This window comes from Alexandromys fortis, unplaced genomic scaffold, assembly GCF_014885135.2.
Source record: "Alexandromys fortis isolate MF-2015 unplaced genomic scaffold, M_Fortis_MF-2015_v1.1 scaffold_2_1_26212458, whole genome shotgun sequence".
NCBI lineage: Eukaryota > Metazoa > Chordata > Mammalia > Rodentia > Cricetidae > Alexandromys > Alexandromys fortis.
In genome coordinates, this window is record NW_026067930.1 from 18,708,127 (window position 1) to 18,727,438 (window position 19,312).

Here is a 19,312-nt window from a genome sequence, read left to right on the forward strand (position 1 = left end):
CTCTTTCAAGCCTGCTCACACACCCACAGAACTCCATTTTGAAAGGAAACATTGGACGCACTGACCATTGAGAAATCCAACAAAAGAGCAAAATATGAAAATTCTCCCAAAATATAAACTCATGCTTACCCTGAGGGGGTCTTGACACATCAGGAGACCTCCTACATTGTTAATTATACGGTGATGCTGAGGACTCGTCAGTAGCCTTGCGGGTAGGGCTAAATTTAGGTTCGACTTTATTGGGAGTTGCAGAAATCTTGGTTAGCTTAGGCAGGGGGGCAGGTTATGAAAGGTCCGAATCCTAGCTTCTGCCTGCAAAGCCATTTCTACACGTTGCCTGGAATGGCCAGGCATTGGTTTCCTGAACCAACAAGCTCACGGTACATTTTTAGACTTGGCCTGAGCTACCGTCACCCTTGGTCCAGGTCTGTGTGGGTTGAAGCTTTCTGAGAAAACCTTTGCAGGTCCCTGGGCCTCGGTGGCTGGTTCATTGAGATCGCCAGTGGTCAAGAGTTAGGCGAGGGCATGCCTGAACATTCTTGGCCCTGGGCTGTGCAGCACCCTGTAGACTTCTCTAAAGACTCTCGCTGGACATTTCAGACCTGAGGTATGAGGTAGTGGTATAATTTGTGAAGTCCTTCCTGCCCCCGGCTACTAACGAAGAGTAATAACTTAATTCGGGTTAATTCATAGGACACTCATGTGATCTTATTATACGCCCCTTCACAATGTTCCCTCCAAACTGAAATATTTTTGAGACGCGAGGGTCTCTTTATCTGAAGCATCTTTAAGTTTCAAGTTAGACATTGAATACGTTGCTCTGTCATTTTGCATGGTTTTAGCCTGGAGTTTTGCCAATGAGGTTATTACGTGAGGAGCTAAGGCAGAAGGAGACCCCCTTCCCTTCTTTGGTGGTGTTACTATTGACTCCTTTTCCTTCTTCCTCTGCCTTTGAATTTTTTTCTACCTCCCAGCGAGCTGCTGAAGACAGCATTAGTGGCCATGGGAATCAATGAAGCTGGAGCGGGGGTTGGGGAGTGAGTGTTCAGTAGCTTTACCAAGTCACTGAAGCAAGGAAACAGTGGAGCCGCCATTTCCAACTCAGAATTTTGGGGCCCCAAAGTGCCAGATACATCAACTGACCTGTTTCAAGCTGAACTCATTATCAGATAGTAACTCACTGCCGTTGGCTAGGCGGTTGATGAATCTGATGGGTCTTCTGAGCAGCCTTGGGATGCTCGCTAGCTTCCTGTGCTAGGCACGAGCTCTTTGTTTATTTTGTGAGACAGAGGAGCATCCCAGGTTAGGTGTGTGGTGCTTTCAACCCTACCCTACGTTCAGTGGCTGAGAAGAAAATCAAATGGTTGGATTCCGCACAATATTCCTCATTTTGTCTTGTGTTTTGAGAACCCAGTGAGAACTACACCTCTTCACGCCGCGTTTCTCATTTGTCTGGCACAACTTTTTACTGCCAAAAATGGAATTGTGGGGGCATTTCTGACAGGGATTCAGTAGAGACAGGAAGGTCAGGCCGGTACAACAAGCTTTGGGTCTGTGCGCAGAAGTGTGGAAAATGACCATTTAGATAATCTCTTCTAGGAAAAAATAAAATCTGATTGCTTCATTTCCCTTGCAGAGCTCAGAGGATGAGTCCAAGTGGGTAGAGGATCTCATGAAGATGCACACTGCTCGGGTGCGAGACATTGAACACCTCACTGGTTTGGACTTCTACCGGAAGACGAGCCGGAGCTATTCAGAAATTCTGGCCCTCAAGACATACCTGCATACATACGAGAGCGAGATTTAACTTTCTGGGCATGTGCAGTGTGTTCTCAGCAACTGGTGTATATTTTTATATTGTGTTTGTATTTATTAATTTGAAGCAGGACATAAAAAAAACACTTAGTATTTTAATCCTATACCAAATCTGACATAGTAAACCTGTTATTTTTCCTTTAATGCTTGAGTTAGACTGAGCTGTGTTCTGAGTAGAGAACTTCTAGCGAACACTGCGGCTCATGATCCAAGCAGAAGCTTCCACATGGTGCTGCAGACTGAACATTTGCAGCGAGGAAATACTAATTTTCCAGTGCACAGTTACCACACGTAGTCCTGTTCCGTATTGAGATACTGATTTTGTAAAGCTACATTCATCTGCTGTTAACGCTGACCGACATATTTAAGCCTTATAGACCAATCGTAACGATAATAAATCACACGTTCAGATTTCCCCTGGTTCTGTCTGGCCTTTGTTTCATTTGTGAAACTGCGGGCTTACTTCACGTGTTGGCATGCTCATGAGAAACACATTTCTTGCATTGAGTCTTCCCATCTGCATCCTTGATAATTAACTGTATGATGGTATAGGATAATTAACTGTATGATGGTATAGGCACACACATATGGGGACTCAGAAGGGCAGAGAAAAAAAGTGAATTAGAACAGGGAAAAATTGTTTTGTAAGGCATTCCAGACTTTGGAAGTCTCTATTGATTGGTTCAGTTAAAAACGCTCAATAGTAGAGTCAACCTTAGCTGTTTTATGGGACTAAAGATATAGATAACATTAGTTGACTGAATATGTGCAAGACACTGTGTTTAATTCCCTGCCCTACAAAAACAAAAACGGCATTAATCATGCATTCTATATAAAACATCCACCTAAGAACCATAGAGAATGTAAAGAGAAGAAAGTAAGTCTATACAAGCAGCCAACCAAGTTAGAGCAGAAGAATTGCCAAAGGCAAGGTGTTAGTCACAGTACAATGACAGAGGGTATGAATGGGATTTCAAAGCACATAGTTATGACTTCAAATAATATTGATGTATAGAGAAAAGAGGTCATTGAAGTTGTTAATCACCTTACGGAAAGAGATGTAATTGCCTTATTAATGTTGTCAATAATATTGTCACATTTCCAATTGCTGCCGGTATTATCATTTTTAAAAATTAAATAGAAGCATATGGCTTTGTTTCCACTGTGGCGGTGATCTCGATTGGTTCTTTGGTAGATAAAATGGGTTTTTAAGGTTTTACAAATAATCCTTTAAAATGTATTAGTTTAAGAGAGAAAAAGTGCCGAGTGGAAAAAAAAATAAAGAAAACAACATGACATCAAAAGATGGTCCCAAAGAGTATTCGAAAATTTACAGGCAACACTTGAAACAGGGCCACAAGTCTACTTTAGTGATTATTGTCTTGCTAAGTTTAGTTACATTAATTGGGCACCAACTGTTGCAGGCATATCTTTGCTACTTTGCATGCCTTGTGTTTAAACCCTGAAAAACAGGAAGCGTAGGGAGGATTTTTTAGGGACAGGAAAAGAATGAGGTGTGAGTGGTGAGCAGGCTTGGGCTTTGGGCTAGAGAGCAAGGAGGGTAGACGTGAACAGGAGTACAGTTCCTTATTCATTCTGTATTCAGTGATTGACGTAATGAGCATCACATGCCAGCTGGCCAGCAGGGATAAAACAATGTATAAAACCTTGCATGGTTCCTGGACTCGTAAAACGTGTTTTTCAGTTAGAGAAAGATGCTATTGAAAAGTGCTGGAGTTTAGTGACAGGCATGCAAGTGTCAAGGGTGGGGAAAGGGAATGACCTTGTAGACAACGTTCTAGTTTGGATTTGGGGCAGGAGAAGAGCTGGCCTCAAGGAAAGCAGAGACGAGAGAAGAAATACTGATGGTCGGAAAACATCTCTTATGTGTGAAGACCTGAAACAGACGTCCTGAACACGGTGGCATCTAGGTAGTCAGGGACCAGGTCAGATTCCAGAGGAGTTCCGAAAGGCCTTATAAGGTATCTTGATCCCACCCACAAGGGCACTGGGGAATAACTGAGAAGTCTCAAGCCTGGGCATGATGAGATGTGACTTAAGATTTTGGTATATTGACCCGACTAGGGAATAATTACATTGTGTCTTCTGGGTAGAAATCCACACAGGAATAAACCCAATTAAGGGGTCCACTTATGAAAGAGATGCTTCTCTTCCCAGAGCATCCTTGCTGGGAAGGAGGGGTTAGCTAATTGTGCCTCTCAGAGTGCTTGTGAAGACAAGAGTTCTGCATCACCTGAGACTGAACTCTTCCCAATGGGTTAAACCTGAGGCTCCTGGAGAGAACAAGGTAAATTTACTTGAATCCCACTGCTCTATTTTTGTCTTGGGATCAAAGCTTTCTGTCTCATAAACAAACTCAGCCCCTGTATATTTCAAGTACGTGGCTTTACAGATAAATACACGGCATTAATTGTGGGTTATTTATGAAAGTCTCTGAATGGACAGGGACTCTATTAAAAATGAGGCCTAGATGGCTATTTTAAGTTGGGATTTTTTTAAAAAAAATATATATATATCAAGAGCTTAGTCCATTCATGCACTCATTGAGCAAGTTGCTAGCCACTCACTAGCATGGTGGTCCCACCCGGGTGCAAGGGCTCAGAAACTGCCTCTCTAAAATGATCTCACTGAGAATGGGGTAAACCAGAAAAGCAGCCACATGCTTTCCCAAGGGAGAAAACACTCTGCCTTGTTTATAAGAGGGTTGACTTTTAAAAAATCTCTGAACAAAAGGCTTGCTGGGTGCCAACTTGGTTTGCGTAACTGCCCAAGAGCCGCAGCCCCCAGCTTCCTGTCCCATTGTTCCTTGTGGTGGTTGGGAAGAGGGTGGCTGTGGGAGACCCAGATGACTCCTCCTGTTTACACGTCTCTCACTGGAGCTCTCTTGTTCTGTTTCCCTGCTGAATTAGGACAGGGCCGCCCTGTGGGTGGGAAGTAGTGATGGCAATGGGCGATCTCCTGCGGCTTTGAAGCCAGGAATTGTTTGGGACAGTGACAAACACAATTCAGATGTTCAAGTTTAAAAGCTGGGGTAGAGAGCTCTGCTGGAGGTCTAACCTAGGGTGGTAGTGGTTCCTGTTTGGGCTGTGTTTCTAGGAAGCCAGTGTCCTCAACCTCTCTTGGCAACTAACTGAAGTGAAATGTGGAAAAACTGAGTTCTGGCATCATTTTCTTCTCTTTCCCCATTCTCTTCGTCTTTATCTCCTTTCCTTCTCTTCCTCTTCCTTTTAATTCTTCTGCCTCCCCTTTTCCCCTCTTCTGTTTCCACTTCTGCCCATTTCTTTTTCTTCATTGCTCTCTAATTCCACCTCTATGGAGGTAAAACTAGCATGTATAAACTGCAGATATGTAAAGGATACATTCTGATAAACGTTTATATATATGTACTTCTGTGATACAATCCTCGACACCAAGTTAGTGAATACATCCATCACATCTATGCTGATTATTATTATTATTATTATTATTTTGTCCACATGACACAAGCTGGAGTCACCCGGAAAGAGGGAACTTCAGTTGATTAATGGCTTCTATCAGATTGGTCTGTTGGTAATGAGCCTCTGGGGAATTTTCTTGATGATTGATATGGAAGAGACCAGTCTGCTCTGAGTGGTGCCGTTCCTGGGAAAATGGCCCTGGGTTGTATTAGGAAGAGAGAAAGAAAGAAAGAAAGAAAGAAAGAAAGAAAGAAAGAAAGGAAGGAAGGAAGAAAGGAAGAAAGAAAGAAAGAAAACACCACCTCCTCTCAGAACCCTCCAACCTTGACCCCCAGCTATGCTACCCTAGAATAGGTAGCACTTTAGTGTTTTCTACCAAGAGACTACTTGAGTAGTCACTGCTCGCTGCCTGACTTCTTTCAGTGCAGCTACTCCCAGACTCGTTAGATTATTGCACAAGTGATGCTCCATTCTTTTTTAATTGCACAGCATTATATTCTGTAGACACAACCCGTTGGCTTGTTCATCTGGTGGTGGACACTTGGACTGTTTTCAGGTTTCAGTAATTGCCAAATAGCTGCATTGTTAAGAACATGTGTGTATAACTTTTTGCATATGGGATTTGTTTTCATTTCTCTTTAGTAAAATCCTAGGTGGTGGAGTGGCTTGATCCTACGGTAAATGGATACAATTTAATTTCTTTATGTAAGTGTAAAATTCATTGCCAAAGTGGTTGAATTTGATATTCCCATGAGTTGTGTTTGAGAGCCCCACGGTCTTACGTCTCTAGTTCTTGGTGTGGCTGGTTTAGTTTTGGAAATTCTAATAGGTTAATAATAGTATTTTAGAGACTTCTTTTCAGATGGGGTTTTACCATGTAGCCTGGGCAGCCCAGAACTCGCTGTGTGTCTCAGGCTGGTCTTGAACTTGCAATTGTTCTCCTGTTTCTGTATCTTCCATATGCTGGGATTGCAGGCGTGCACCTCTGTGGTCAGCCATTTTTGCTCTTCCTCAGGGCCAGCAGTGGCGAGCATTGTGTGACAAGATCATTCACTGTCCATGTATTTCACTCAGGGAATTTCTGTTAAAGGATTTTGGTCATTTGAAAATTATTATTTTCCAGTCTGAGAGTTGCCTTTTTTTTTTTTTTTAACTTTCTACATTACATTTTGGAGATTAAAGTTTTTAAATTTTATGATGAAGTTCAATTTATGGTTTTGATTTTCAGTAAATCAAATTTGATTTGGTTTATTATCTAAGAGATATTTGCTGACCTCAGTGTGGCCAATCATTCTCTCTCTCTTTTTCTAGAAGTTTTAAGTTTTCATATTTTACATTTTATATTTATGGTTCACTTCATATTAGTTTTGTACATTGATGTCATATAAGAGATACGCCTTAGCTCTTTTTTATATGTGAATAGCCATTTTTCAGCAGCATTTAAAAATTGTTTGACAGTTTCTTTCATTTATATATGAATTTTAATTCTCATATTCCCATTCGTTTTTTTCTTACCCCTTTCTCCCCTCTAGAACACTTTTTCTCAGCAAGCCTCCCCAACCTCTTTAAATCTTTTTTTTTTTTTTTTTTTTTGGTGTGTGGCCCTTTAATTAGACTCCCTTGACTGAGTGTGGGTGGGAGTTACTAATTGGAGCAAGAGTATCTTCCCAGTGACTATACCACTGAGGAAAATGATGCCATCTTCCAACAGCACCACCTGTCGGTAGTCCCTCATGTGGCAACAGGCCCTCATGGGCCTTTCCCCACTCATGATGAGATGTTGAAGGACTGGATCATACATGGGTGTTATTCAGATCTACAGAGCTTTCAGGAGGTAGCAGCTATGTCATCTCTTCACTGCAACTCCCCCTATTACCTCGGTTCCTAGATTCTTTTTGCCCCCTTCCATGATGATCCCCGAGCCCTGGAGGTGCTAGACCTGTCTAAAAACAATTCACTTTGTTCAATTTGATTTTTTCTACTTTGGCCATAAACCAGTCATGTGTGTAGACGGCTATTTACCTCCTTGCTCACTGTCTTCCATTGATCTGTCTGCCTGTTGTTCACACCGACATGTGTCATGTGAATGACTATGCTTTCATAATAATTTTAAACTGAAGGATTGGTAGCTTCCCAACTTTCTTCCTTTTTATAAACCCAGTCTGCTGTTGTCCTTTGTGCTTCCACATCAATTTTAAAATCAGCTTATCAATATTTTAGAAAAGGACCTATGGGATCCTTTTTTTTTTATCGACTCAACCCATCAAATTATTTATAGTTAACATGTTAAGTAACCTGGAGCATCCTGACCTATGAGCAAAATATATTTCTCCACTTATAGCTGGTCTTTTTCTGACTGAAAGGTCTTTATTTCACTCATGACTTTTAAAGATATTTTCCAGTGGGTGAGGAATTCGAGGTCGACAATTCTTCCTTTCAGTGCCCGAGACACATTGTCTCATTGCCCTCTGGTACTGGCATGCTTTATTTCTGATGGCAACGTGGTCACACTTGTTTTTGTCCTCTTTTTTTTTTTCTCCAGCTGCTTCTAGCATTTTTTAAACTCAGCTTTAAGCGACCTCATTTCGACAGGCCTTCATTTTCTCATTTATTCATTTTTTTATTTCTTAGGCTTAGGATACACGAGTTCATAGTTTTCATAAATTTTAGAAAATGTAAAGACATTTTGTTTCCAGTGTCTTGGGTTATTTCAGGGACTTGGATTGTATGTGTATTTGGTGTGTTCAACATTTGTTCCACTGCTCACTTGTTTCCTAGCTTTTATCAGTTTAATCTCAGGTAGCTGTTTTGTGTTTGCTACACCTTTAAGCTCGTCATTCTCCCCTTCCCCACTTTTAAAGTTAACTTTTTTTTTTTAACTTAAAAAGGCTTTTAAATCTACTTAGTGTTTTTGATCTCAGCATTTGTAAAGTTTTTGCATGTATGTGTATATCTGTGATATTGGTGTTATGTGTGCATGCATGTTCACATGAGTGTGGGCATGTGTGCATGTATGTGCGGGTGTAATTAGAGGCCCAAGGGTGATGTTGGGTGTCCTTCTCAACAGCTCTGCACCTTAGATATTGGGCTGAGTTTCTCGGTTGATCCTGGATCTTCTCATTTAGGGCTGGCCTGGCTAACCAGCTTGCCTTGGGGATCCTAGACTCTTTCCACATACAATGCACTAGACTAGAGGTAGTTGGGCTGCCATGCCCACCCAGCGTCTCCATAGGCTCAGTTGATCTAAACTATTGGCCCTCATTCTTGTGGAGAAAGAACTTCAGCCCAACTGAGCCATTTCCTCAGAGCCTGTAATTTTTATATATCCAAATTCAATTTTGGGCCAGTGAATGGCTTTGAGGGGAAAGGTGCTTGTTTCTCAAGTCTGCCAACCTGAGTTCAGTACCCAGCACCCATGTACAGGTAAAAGGAGATAACTGAGTCTTTGAAGCTGTCCTAGGACTTCTACAAATCCACACCTACATGCATGTGCACGTGGACACACACACACACACAGACAAAATGAACGTATAAAAACTCATTCTAAATTATGTGTATGACTTCCTTATCTTAGCATGTTTTGTTTCTCATGGCTTCCTGAGTACAGAGAATATAATCACAGTAATAGTTCATTATTACTTCTTTTCTTTGACATAATTTGTTGTTTTAATACCTTAGCTTATAAATGCTTAATGCTTCATGACATTTCTGGGCAAAATTCAATTGATTAATTTTTTTTTGGTCTTTATTATGGGCTTGTTACATTTTTTGCTTACTTACTCATCTTAAAATTGCACTTAATATATGCAAATTTTAGCTCTGTTCCCCTATAGCTCTGCTATAGGCCCAAAGTAGTTCCTTTATTAACCAATGATATTCACAGCATACAGAGGGAAATCCTACATCAGGAAGTTATAGGTGAGGAAGCGAGAAGAGTAAGTGATGGGTTAGGAGATGCCCTTCCTGGAGAAAAGTGAAGAACAGAAGGTAGTTATTGCTTACAGATGTTGGAATTCTGCAACTGTAGCACATGCAGGGAATTCCATAGTTTCTGGCAGTGGTGGTGCATGCTTTTAATCCCAGCCCTCAGGAGGTAGAGACTGGCGGATCTCTGTGAGTTCAAGGCCAGCCTGGTCTATAGAGCGAGTTCCAGGAAGTCTCCAAAGCTACAGAGAAATCCTGTCTCAAAAAACCAAAAGAGAAAAAAAAATTTAATTAACTGTAGTTATAGTTTCTCTTCACAACAATAGAACACTAAGACAGAAGTTATCCCATTTTCTGTATTAGTCAGACTTCTCTAGAGTAATAGAACTTATGGAATGATTCTCTCATTTTCTTATATATATGCATATATATATAAATTTATTAGAATAACTTAGGGGCTGTGATCTAGCTAATGCCACAGTGGTTGCTGGCTATGAATGAAAGTCCAAGAATCTATAGTTGCTCAATCCCACAGCTGGTTGTCATTATACGCTGGGATCCTGAAGAAGTGGCTTCTAATGCCAGTGAAGGAAGTCAAGAGCCATCAGAAAAAGAGCAAAAGTTTCCTCCTTCTGTGTCCTTCTATAGGCTTCCAGAAGAAGGTGTGGCTTAGATTAGAGGTGGGTTCTTCCAGCTCCAATGATCTGGATTGAAGGTGTGTCTTTCTACCTCAAAGATCCAGAGTAGGTGTGGATCTTCCTACTCCACAATGAAGCAAACGTCCCTCCCAGGTGTGCCCTTCATTTTTAGGTTTTAGTTAATTTCCGATGTAGTCAAGTTGACAACCAAGAATAACCTCCCTTTTTAAGATAATAAAGTTGTATTTCCATGGCATAAGATCCATACTGACAGGAGATGCTTAGCACCATGCTTGTTGAAATTTGAAAATGAAATTTATGCCCGGGCAATGCTGAAGCATGCATGAGCAACCTGTATATAGCAGTTCTGTTGAATTTGCCCATATGGGGTTTCATGGTCTAAGTTTATGAGGATCACTCACCAGGTCTCTTCCTAAAGAGATCACCAGATCTCATTACAGATGATGTGATTCACCTTGTGGTTGATGGGAATTGAATTTAGGACCTTTGGAAGAGCTCAGCTTAACCGCTGAGCCATCTCTCCAACTGGAGAGAATGTGCTTGTCACATATCAGGAATTTAGTGAATATTATTTACTACATGAAAGAGAGTCAAGAAAAAAATAGGAAGGAACAGATTTAGAGATGGAGAGAGAATCAGGAAACCATAGATATTCTAAAACTCAGGGTTAGAGACAGCACCCCCATGTGTGTGTGTGTGTGTGTGTGTGTGTGTGTGTGCAGATAGGAGATAGGCTAGTGTTTATGGAGGTCAGAGGACATCCCCAGATGTTGATCCTCACTTTTTACCTCATTTTAGACAGGATCTCTTATTGACAGTTGTGTATGGCCTATGAGCATCTAGAGATTCATTCCGTTGTCTCCACCTCCTCTTTCACCAAAAGAATGCTGGGATTACAGATGCACGCTGCCATGTCTGATTGCACATGAGTTCTGGGAACTTGAACTCAGATCCTCAGTCTGTCTTTTTAACTCTGCAAAATATGGAGTTAGAATATGTTTCATGCCGCTGAAGTTCGAGATATTAAGTTCCAGAGAGAAAGCCATACTAGATGGGGATTCGAAATACCTACTGTATTTTTGCAATGTCATGGCATTGGTGGCCTGTTGGGAAGTAAATTCATTGTGGTCTGAAAGATGACCACAATGGGCTGCGATACAGCAAAAAGAAGGACGCCCAGGACAGTGTGCAGAGGCTGCCCTGTGAAGAAATCTGGGCAGGAAGTAGAAGAGTCCAGTGGCTGTGAGAGAGAGATAAGCCCAGGAGGAGTCTGTCTTGTTCAGAATGGGAAAAGCTTTATAGGATTTTGGGAGGAAAGGAACTAACATCCAAGGAAACGAAATTGTAAACAAATCTTAAATGACAAGTAATGGCTGAATGAAGACTCAGCTGTAAGAAATTGCTCCCAGTGTATATGCAACACGAGTTGAAATTATGAAGTACACATGATTTCCATCAAACTTTCTAAAAATGGCTCCCTGTGGGCTAGATAGAGGTCATGAATTGGTTGGTTGAATGCATATACTTAGTTGGATATCAATACTTTAAAAACATCAGCAAAATCCCCATACACATCAAGATGTTTTTGCCCTCTTAAGATGCTAAAGATTGAACATATTAGTCATTTACTTGGTAGGCTCCCAGTCAATGGGAACCTCGGCAGCTGTTCTTTAAATCAGTCTTGGCAACCGTTTCCTCTAAAGAGCTAGACAGTAAATACCTCAGGTTTTGCCATAGTCTCTAGCGATTGTGTCCTGCCGTTAAAGGCTGGAGACAACTGTAAACAATACATAAAGGGACTTTGCTGGGCTCCAATAAACTTTACTGGGACAAAGTTGACTTTCATAAGTTTTTTAAAGCCCTGAAGCAGTACTATTTCTGGCTGTCATCGATAAAGCCAAACAATACATTCTGGCAACATGGGGAAAGAGCAACCCTTGAGCATAACGGACTGGTGGGAATGGGGCCACCTCTATGGAAGTCAGCTGGGATGTCCCGCGCAAAGCTAAAACCATGTTACCTAGCTCTACCACTCCTGGGCGGATACTCAATGGATTTTTATTTACAAATATGTATGACATACATATATGTATATACATACGTATGTATGTGAAATTAATTGAGAAGATGGACTATCAAAGGAGAGGAAGGGGTCTTAAAACACAGGGAGATGGGGACAAGCAGGGATAGAAAAAATGCTGGATATTTCCTTGTATATGCAGAATGCAGAATTTAGATTTAAATATATATATATATATAAATATATTCATGTAATTAAATGCACATAAAATCTCTCTCTGTGTGTGTTTGTGTGTATGTGTGTGTGTGGGGGGGAGACATGGTGCGGAAGAAGGAGAGTACCACCACCAAGAGACGGTGAGGAGTAGGAGAGACTGATGGAATGGGCTAGATATGAGCAAAGCACAGGATATTGGCTGTAAAGATGTAATGAAACCTAATTTTTGAGTAAAAGAGTCTTAAGAAAAAAAAAACAAGAAATATCCCAGGATTTGTTTAAAAGGAAAGGGAAAAAAAAAGAAAATAAGAAAGTTCAAGACCTTTCTGAGCTAGAGAACAAGTTCAGGTCAGCCTGGGTGACAGAGTGGGACTCTACCTTAGACACAAATATGAAGAGGGCAGAGGATCTAGCTTAGGGGCGTAGTGCTAGCCCAGATGGCTGTCTCTAGTTCCACAGAACAATTAAACACCAAACAGAACAACCTCTGTCAGTCTCCTCACGAAATCCAGTCAGCCCTCAGTGTTTCGCTGGCCCATGACGTCTATATGAGGCTGCGTTCTGTCTTAGAGCCCAGCTTCTTATCCTGCTAGCTCTCCTCTTTATTTCTCATTATCCCCCCTCACCCAAAGGCTGCCACACAGCCAACAGCGCTCCACACCACCCAGGTAGCCACCAGACTCCTGAAGAATCAGCTAGCTGGTTGTGTCCATCTTCTGAGGAAGCTCACTGTCTTTGTCCTGGCACTCTGAAATATGCCCACAGAAGGCCTGGCATAGGTATATGCAACAGTTTCATACCAATAAAATGGGGCTGTTCTTAGGTAGGGTGCAAAGTCTTTAGGGTTTTCAAATGTTAGAAAAAAATGAAACAATCTCCCTCATATGTTGCACAGATAGAAACAGCTGGCCGGCTGGATTTGAACGGGGGTCCTTGATCCTGCTCACCATGCTGGGTTTCTTCAGCTCTATAGTTTTTGTTGTTACTGGCTCTATTTGGAGTCTTGGCTATTGTCATCTAGAGGACATGGATTCACATAACTCTGAGTCAAGTTCCTTCCTCTAAGTTGCTGTTTTTAACTGTGTTTGAAATTATTTACTGTATACTTTCCCTGGTTTATTACTTTTCTTGTCTATAGGCATTGGATTTTGATTCTCATATTGTGTATCCAGCCACTCCATCTGTCCTGGAATGGGAGATTTTCAACATTCAAAGGTATGGCCCTACTTTTGCTAGGTTGGATGAGCTTGGGAGCCAGAAGCAGGGAGATCTTTAAGAGTTCGGGGCCAACATAGTCTACATACTGAGTTCTATTCCAACCAAGGCTACACAGTAAGAACTTGTCTTAAACAACAACAACATTGTGTGGAAATACTGGACAAGCTAAGATGAACTGCTGTTCACCTTATTTTTATTTGTACTTTGTCAGAATGATACATTCTCCTTTTAATTAATGAATTTGAAAATTAGTTCAGTTCTTAACAAAATTTTAAATAAACTTCATTATAAAATACTTGCAAATAAACATCACACCCCAAAATTAACAAGACCCCAAAATCTATGCATCTCCATGAACTTCCATACAGTTAGAATAGCTGTTGTGAAGCTGAGGGGCTTCACATTAGATTTTATGCCCCCTTTTCCCCTTGTGGTTTTATCATTGTAGAAATTTCATGACCAGTTCACCTTAGTGTATTCATTTCCTCCATCTCCAAAGTGGTGAATGTTGTCTTTCCACCTCTCTTCACAGAATTTTGCCTAGTGCCTGTGGGCGGGCTTACCGACTTTTCTTATCACTGTTCAAATGCCTGAGAAGAAACAACTCAAGGGAGAAAGGAACTGTTTTGCTTCATGTTATGGGAGATGTTCTCCATTGTGGCTGGAAAGGCAGAGTGGAGGAAGTAGCGAGACTGCTTATTCATGTCTCAGGAGACCAGAAGGCAGGGGGTTGGTAGGGAATTAAGGTTGGCTATAACCCATAAGGCCCCCCCCCCCCCCCCCCCCCGACTTAATTCCTTCAGCTAGGCTTTATCTTGCAAACTCCACAACCTCCCAAAACACTTTCACCAGCTGAGGACCCGGTGTTCCCATACATGAGCCCCTGGGAGACATTTCACATCCAAATAAGCAAAACCTGATTTATATTGAATGCCAGTTAATAATTGATTAACCTGACTACCTTCTAAAATGCTGACCATCATGACAGGTGAAAATCCTCAGGCAGAGAAGAAGATGAAATGGTGATTCAGAGGCCTCTATGAAGCTCATGACTTTTAGTTTCTCAGAATGAGAACTTTCTTCTGTGTTCCAAGGCCTCTCTCTCTGGGTCTCAGAACTCTCATTCTTGAGACCTGTTAATCTTCTCAAACTCAGTTATTCGTTTGATCAGACGGATCCAGTCTCTGCTTTTTTTCCTAACTAGCTTGAATCTATAACACGACAAGACCCTAGACATGTCATTCCTCCCATGACTTTTTAGTTCCAAGGACAAACACGAGCGCCTTTGTCCCAATTAAGCCTTTGAGGGGAGGCCTGGCTCGCATCTTTTTTGAAAACTGAACAGCCATGCCACTGAGCGGAGCTCAATGAGAAAGACCGTAGCTCCAGAGGCTTTGCGAATTATGCTTGTAGGGTCCGTGCTTTCGAGAGCTGGAGAAAGGGGAAGGCTGGTGGGGAGGAGTGAGTGTGGTTTGGTTACAGCATGATTTTCTCCCCTCTGGGATCATTTCAAGCATGTTCTACAAATGTCAGGGAAGCAATGACTCATCAAACAGTGCAATGTTGCTTTTGGACGAGGCAGAGGAAGTCACTTTGCAGCTCAGTGATAGATTTGCACGAAGGTAAGACCTCCTCTCAGCAGAGGGTCTGAAACATTGGCAACGATCCTCTGCCCTTTTTCCAAGCCTGGGAGAAATGCCATCTGCCTTGGACTGTGAAGCCTCAATTCCCGTAGGACACGGAGGAGACAAACCTCGCCTCTGTCCTCCAGCACTGGGAGAAGGAAGGCTGGGAGAGGACTTGGTGCTTACTTGCTCTGGACAAATACAAGCTCTGGGAGAAGCGTAGTGGCGATGGAGAATCTTCCCAGTCCTCTCCACTCTTGGCTCTTAACGCTGCACCAGGAACAGACTTTGGGGAGGGAAAAAGTATAATTACTGAGTTAGAATCAGGAGTGATGAAAAAAAAAAAAAAAAGCAAACAAACACCAGGGCAAGACTACTTGGCAGAGAACAAAGTTCTTTATGTAGCACTTACATCATATGAAGTCATGTTTCAGGTGACACATGTGGCTAACGTAACTCTTATGTTTAGGTAGAGACAGCACATCAATCTTGGCATGTACACCATGACCATTTTCTTTGTTCAGTCTTTATGGGAATCTGGGACAGAGACTTGTAACTTTTTGACCACTTATTTTTCATTTACTACATTTCTAAAGAACTTACAAAAACAACCCCAAAACAAACAAATAAATGAAACCGAAGAAGAAGGTCACACATGCCGCGCCCCACGCCCCCATGTCTGCGCTCTGTGCGCTGGCACCCAGTTCCCGAGCTTCGGGCAAGGGGGGACTGGAGGTTAAAATACACAGACGCACACAGACAGAGAGACAGCAACATGGGTCATCCTTGAATTCCCCAAGAATGCCCCCTTTATTGTGTTCAGGGGCAGATTATATAGAGATAGCCCACGCCCCAGCCAAACCCACCAGAAACCACTCTCCTGCCATCAGGAACTCCTGAAGGTCTCGTGCTCAGAGCAGCTGTAGGCACTCAGATCAGGGGATTACAAGACATTCAGGATCTGGGGTCTCACTGCTCCCAACACACACATCTAAATTTACCAGATCAGAGTCATGAACTTCTGTGCCATTAGAATAGCCATTATGAAGCGAAGGAGCACCATATTGGAACTTATTTACCCACTATCAGATATGCTTTTATGCATCTATACACTAGCAAAAGCTGAAAAGGTTTACTTTTCTATCGTCTTACTGCTTTTGCTGAGGATCCTGGCTCAGTTCCCAACAACTACATGGTGGCTCACAGCCAGAGGACTCAGGGTCTGTTCCTCGTATTCCGACCCTTCCCATCACCTGGCAGTTCGCATCCTTTTTCCATGCTCCGTTCTACTGACACACACATTTGCTTGTTTCTGCATCCTCCAGAGAGTCTACATCTTTTGGTCCGGTGTATTTTTCCCAAGGTGTGTGTAGATGCTAGACATGGCCAGCAGAGCATCGGTAGGGGGATGAGTTGAAGCATGTGTTTGTAGGGTCAATCCTACCCTTTCTTGGGGAAGCCTGGCCCTAGTCTGGGGTGACTACTGGTGGAAGTTTCCTGGAGCACCCGTCTTGTACCTGGCAATTTGGTCCTCAGCTTTTGGTCTTAGCTGCAGCTTAAGGGTGTGAGGAAAAAGGACAATGTGGTATCCTGTCGCACAAATGGACCAAAGGAGAACCGTAGAGGAAAGTCTCTGACCTGTTCTTCTCTCTCTGAAGCATTCTTATTTGCCTGATTTGGGGGTTGGGTGATGCAACATGACCCTATCCTTGCCCTCTTTGACGCTAGATCTGGGTCTGAATTGTGTGGTTATGCTAGAGAGAGCCGTGCAATAGGGCATAGTAGTGTCAAAATAAGTTCAGGGCCACATCTTCCAGTTGTTCCGTCAGATCCCCCTGCCACCCACCACTGTAACTGTCTCACCTAGTGTAGTCATTTTTCATGGCCCCTTTTTACTCTGAGTTCTTGAATCCTCTCTGTTTTAGAGGCAATTGATGCTGCAGGCTGTAATTTCCTCAGGCTCGAACTAGCAGGTCTTCACCTGTGGATGGCGTTATCCAGGGCCTCTTCTCCCCAGTGAAAGCCTTCCCGCTGTGCTATTCATTCTTTTCCTTCGTGGGCTCTTTTTCATATTCTTTTTTTTAAAAGATTTATTTGCTTTTATTTTATATGTGTGAGTGTTTTCCCTGCCTATATATTGCATGCCCTGAGTGTATGCCTGGTGCCCACAGAGGTCAGGAAGAGAGCATTGGATCTTCTGGAACTGGATGGCTAGCAAGAAATGAGTATCCTCTGCTAAAGCAGTAAGTGCTCTTAATTGCTGAGGCATCTATCCAGTACCATCAGTTTCTTTTTTATTGGTATATACTCTTTGCATATGACATTTCATAGCGACGTTGTCACATAAGTACATACTGCACTTTGGGCTGTCTCCCTCTGCTGTCCTTTGCTCTCCTCCCTCAGTTTTGTCCCTATGTGGAGTCACGTTCTCAGTTAGTACTCTGTGAATCTTTACATAGACATTAAGTATTCTGAGCTTTCTTCACTTTGAAAGAAATCCTTTAAAATTATATCTCTTTGTTTTTAGAGTTTTCCCTCTCTGCTTCTTTCTTTTTTCCTTCCTCCTTTTCTTCTTTTACCATTTCTTTTTATATAGTCCAGATTGGTCTTGAACATTTTAATTTAATATGTATTAAATTAATATGTATTTATTTTATATATGTATTATTTTATATATCTGAGTGTTTTGCCTGTATGTATATTAAGTGTGCTGAGTGCTGGTGCCCACAGAGGACAAGAAGAGGACATATCGGATCTCCTGAAACTGGATGGCTAGGAATATATACATCTATGTATATCTCTATATGTGTGAGAAATATATATGTACACACACGTATATATATGAGAAAGAGAGAGTATATGTGTTTGTATGAATGTGGGCATTGAAAGTTCATAGACTATTTAGGACCATATGGAACTTTAAGAAGCTTGACTGGAGCTTTAAGAAGACCAATTAGAGCAGCTCTATATATTGGAGGTGCAGAAGAGTAGAATATAGGAATCTCACTTGACGTGCTAGAGAGATGGTTCAGTGGCTAAAGACACTGACTGCTCTTGCAGAGGACGTGGGTTCAGTTTCCAGCACTCACCTGGAAGCTCACAGCCAGCTGCAACTCCATTCTCAAGGGATCCAATGTCTTCTTCTGTTTTCTGCAGGCACCAAGCATACATATGGCCAACAAGCATACATGCAGGCAAAACACCAATGCTTGTAAAATAAAAACAAGTACACTTTAGAATAAGAAATACAGTTGAAACAGACACAATTAAAAAAAAAAGTGAGGGAAATGACGCTTAGGCAGTATCCACACTGAAGAAAAGGGATTTGGAGGAGAGAAACACTAAGGAGGTGGAAATGAATGTTGGGTGACTAAGGAAGGGCTGAACTAGGGAGTAATTTCTTCAACAAGTATTTTACTAGTTATTTTGAATCAGACACTGTGGTGATTGTTGGACTAGGAAGCTGAGAAGACTAGACCGCCAATTTCAAATCCTAATTGTAACACATGACAACCTAAGTAATCAAATGGATGCGTGTTCCAAGGGGAGATACAATATAGAGAAGGCTCCTTCTAGCTTTTCATGGTCTCTGTGGCTAAGTCAGAGGAACTGTGTGACTCTGGACAGGAACAGAGAAGACAAGTGGTTGAAAACCAAAGCAGAGGATTCAACATTTTACTCAGCTTTGCATTTTCAGGGCCCAGAGAACAGAAGGACGATAAAACGCTGGAGCCTGTCATGAGGGGACCTCAGAGGGAGGAAGAGATAACACGATGATGTCATGAGGTCAAGGACGGAAATGATGTCAATGCAGGGGCTGAACCCAAGACATTATGGTATCTTCCACGTCTTGCATGGTGTCTCGCTAGCCTGAAAGAAAGTCTCTCTCTCTCTCTCTCTCTCTCTCTCTCTCTCTCTCTCTCTCTCTCTCCTTCCCTCCTCTTTTTCTCCATTTGAATTTTACCAGCCAATAATCACAAAATTACAAGAGTTTATGCTTCAAAAGAATTTGACTCGATAACCAGATTTGCACATTTATATTCTAGCTGCATTCAGAAGATATGATTATATTTTTGTCTTGGGAACAGGGAGTTGACAGCAAAGCTTTGGGGGGGGGGTTGATATTTTCTGGAACCCCTTTGCTCATCTTTAATTGACAGGATATTTACTCTTCAGCTTCGTTTTCAGGTCAACCCAATTCTGCTTCTCTGTGGCACATGCTCCCATTTCACCTTGGCACCAGGTCTCACTAGAATTCATCCCCAGTGGGGGTAAGGCTAACATAATATTACTGCTAAACTAGGCACAGTTTGATGAAGGATTTGGATGTACTTGGTGGGTTGCTGTTCCAATTTCAGATATTTTGCTGGCATTCCC

At 42.0% G+C, this 19,312-nt stretch overlaps 1 protein-coding gene across 1 annotated transcript in view; it reads left to right on the forward strand.

Annotated features, from left to right (window-relative positions):
• Enpp2 (ectonucleotide pyrophosphatase/phosphodiesterase 2) overlaps positions 1 to 2,236 on the forward strand; it is a 79,618-nt gene extending 77,382 nt beyond the window's left edge. The window contains exon 27 of the mRNA XM_050145223.1: positions 1,637 to 2,236. Within this exon, the coding sequence (XP_050001180.1) occupies positions 1,637 to 1,807 (171 nt within the window). The 3' untranslated portion in view covers positions 1,808 to 2,236. The remainder of the gene's footprint in view (positions 1 to 1,636) is intronic.
• Positions 2,237 to 19,312: the final 17,076 nt, after the last annotated feature.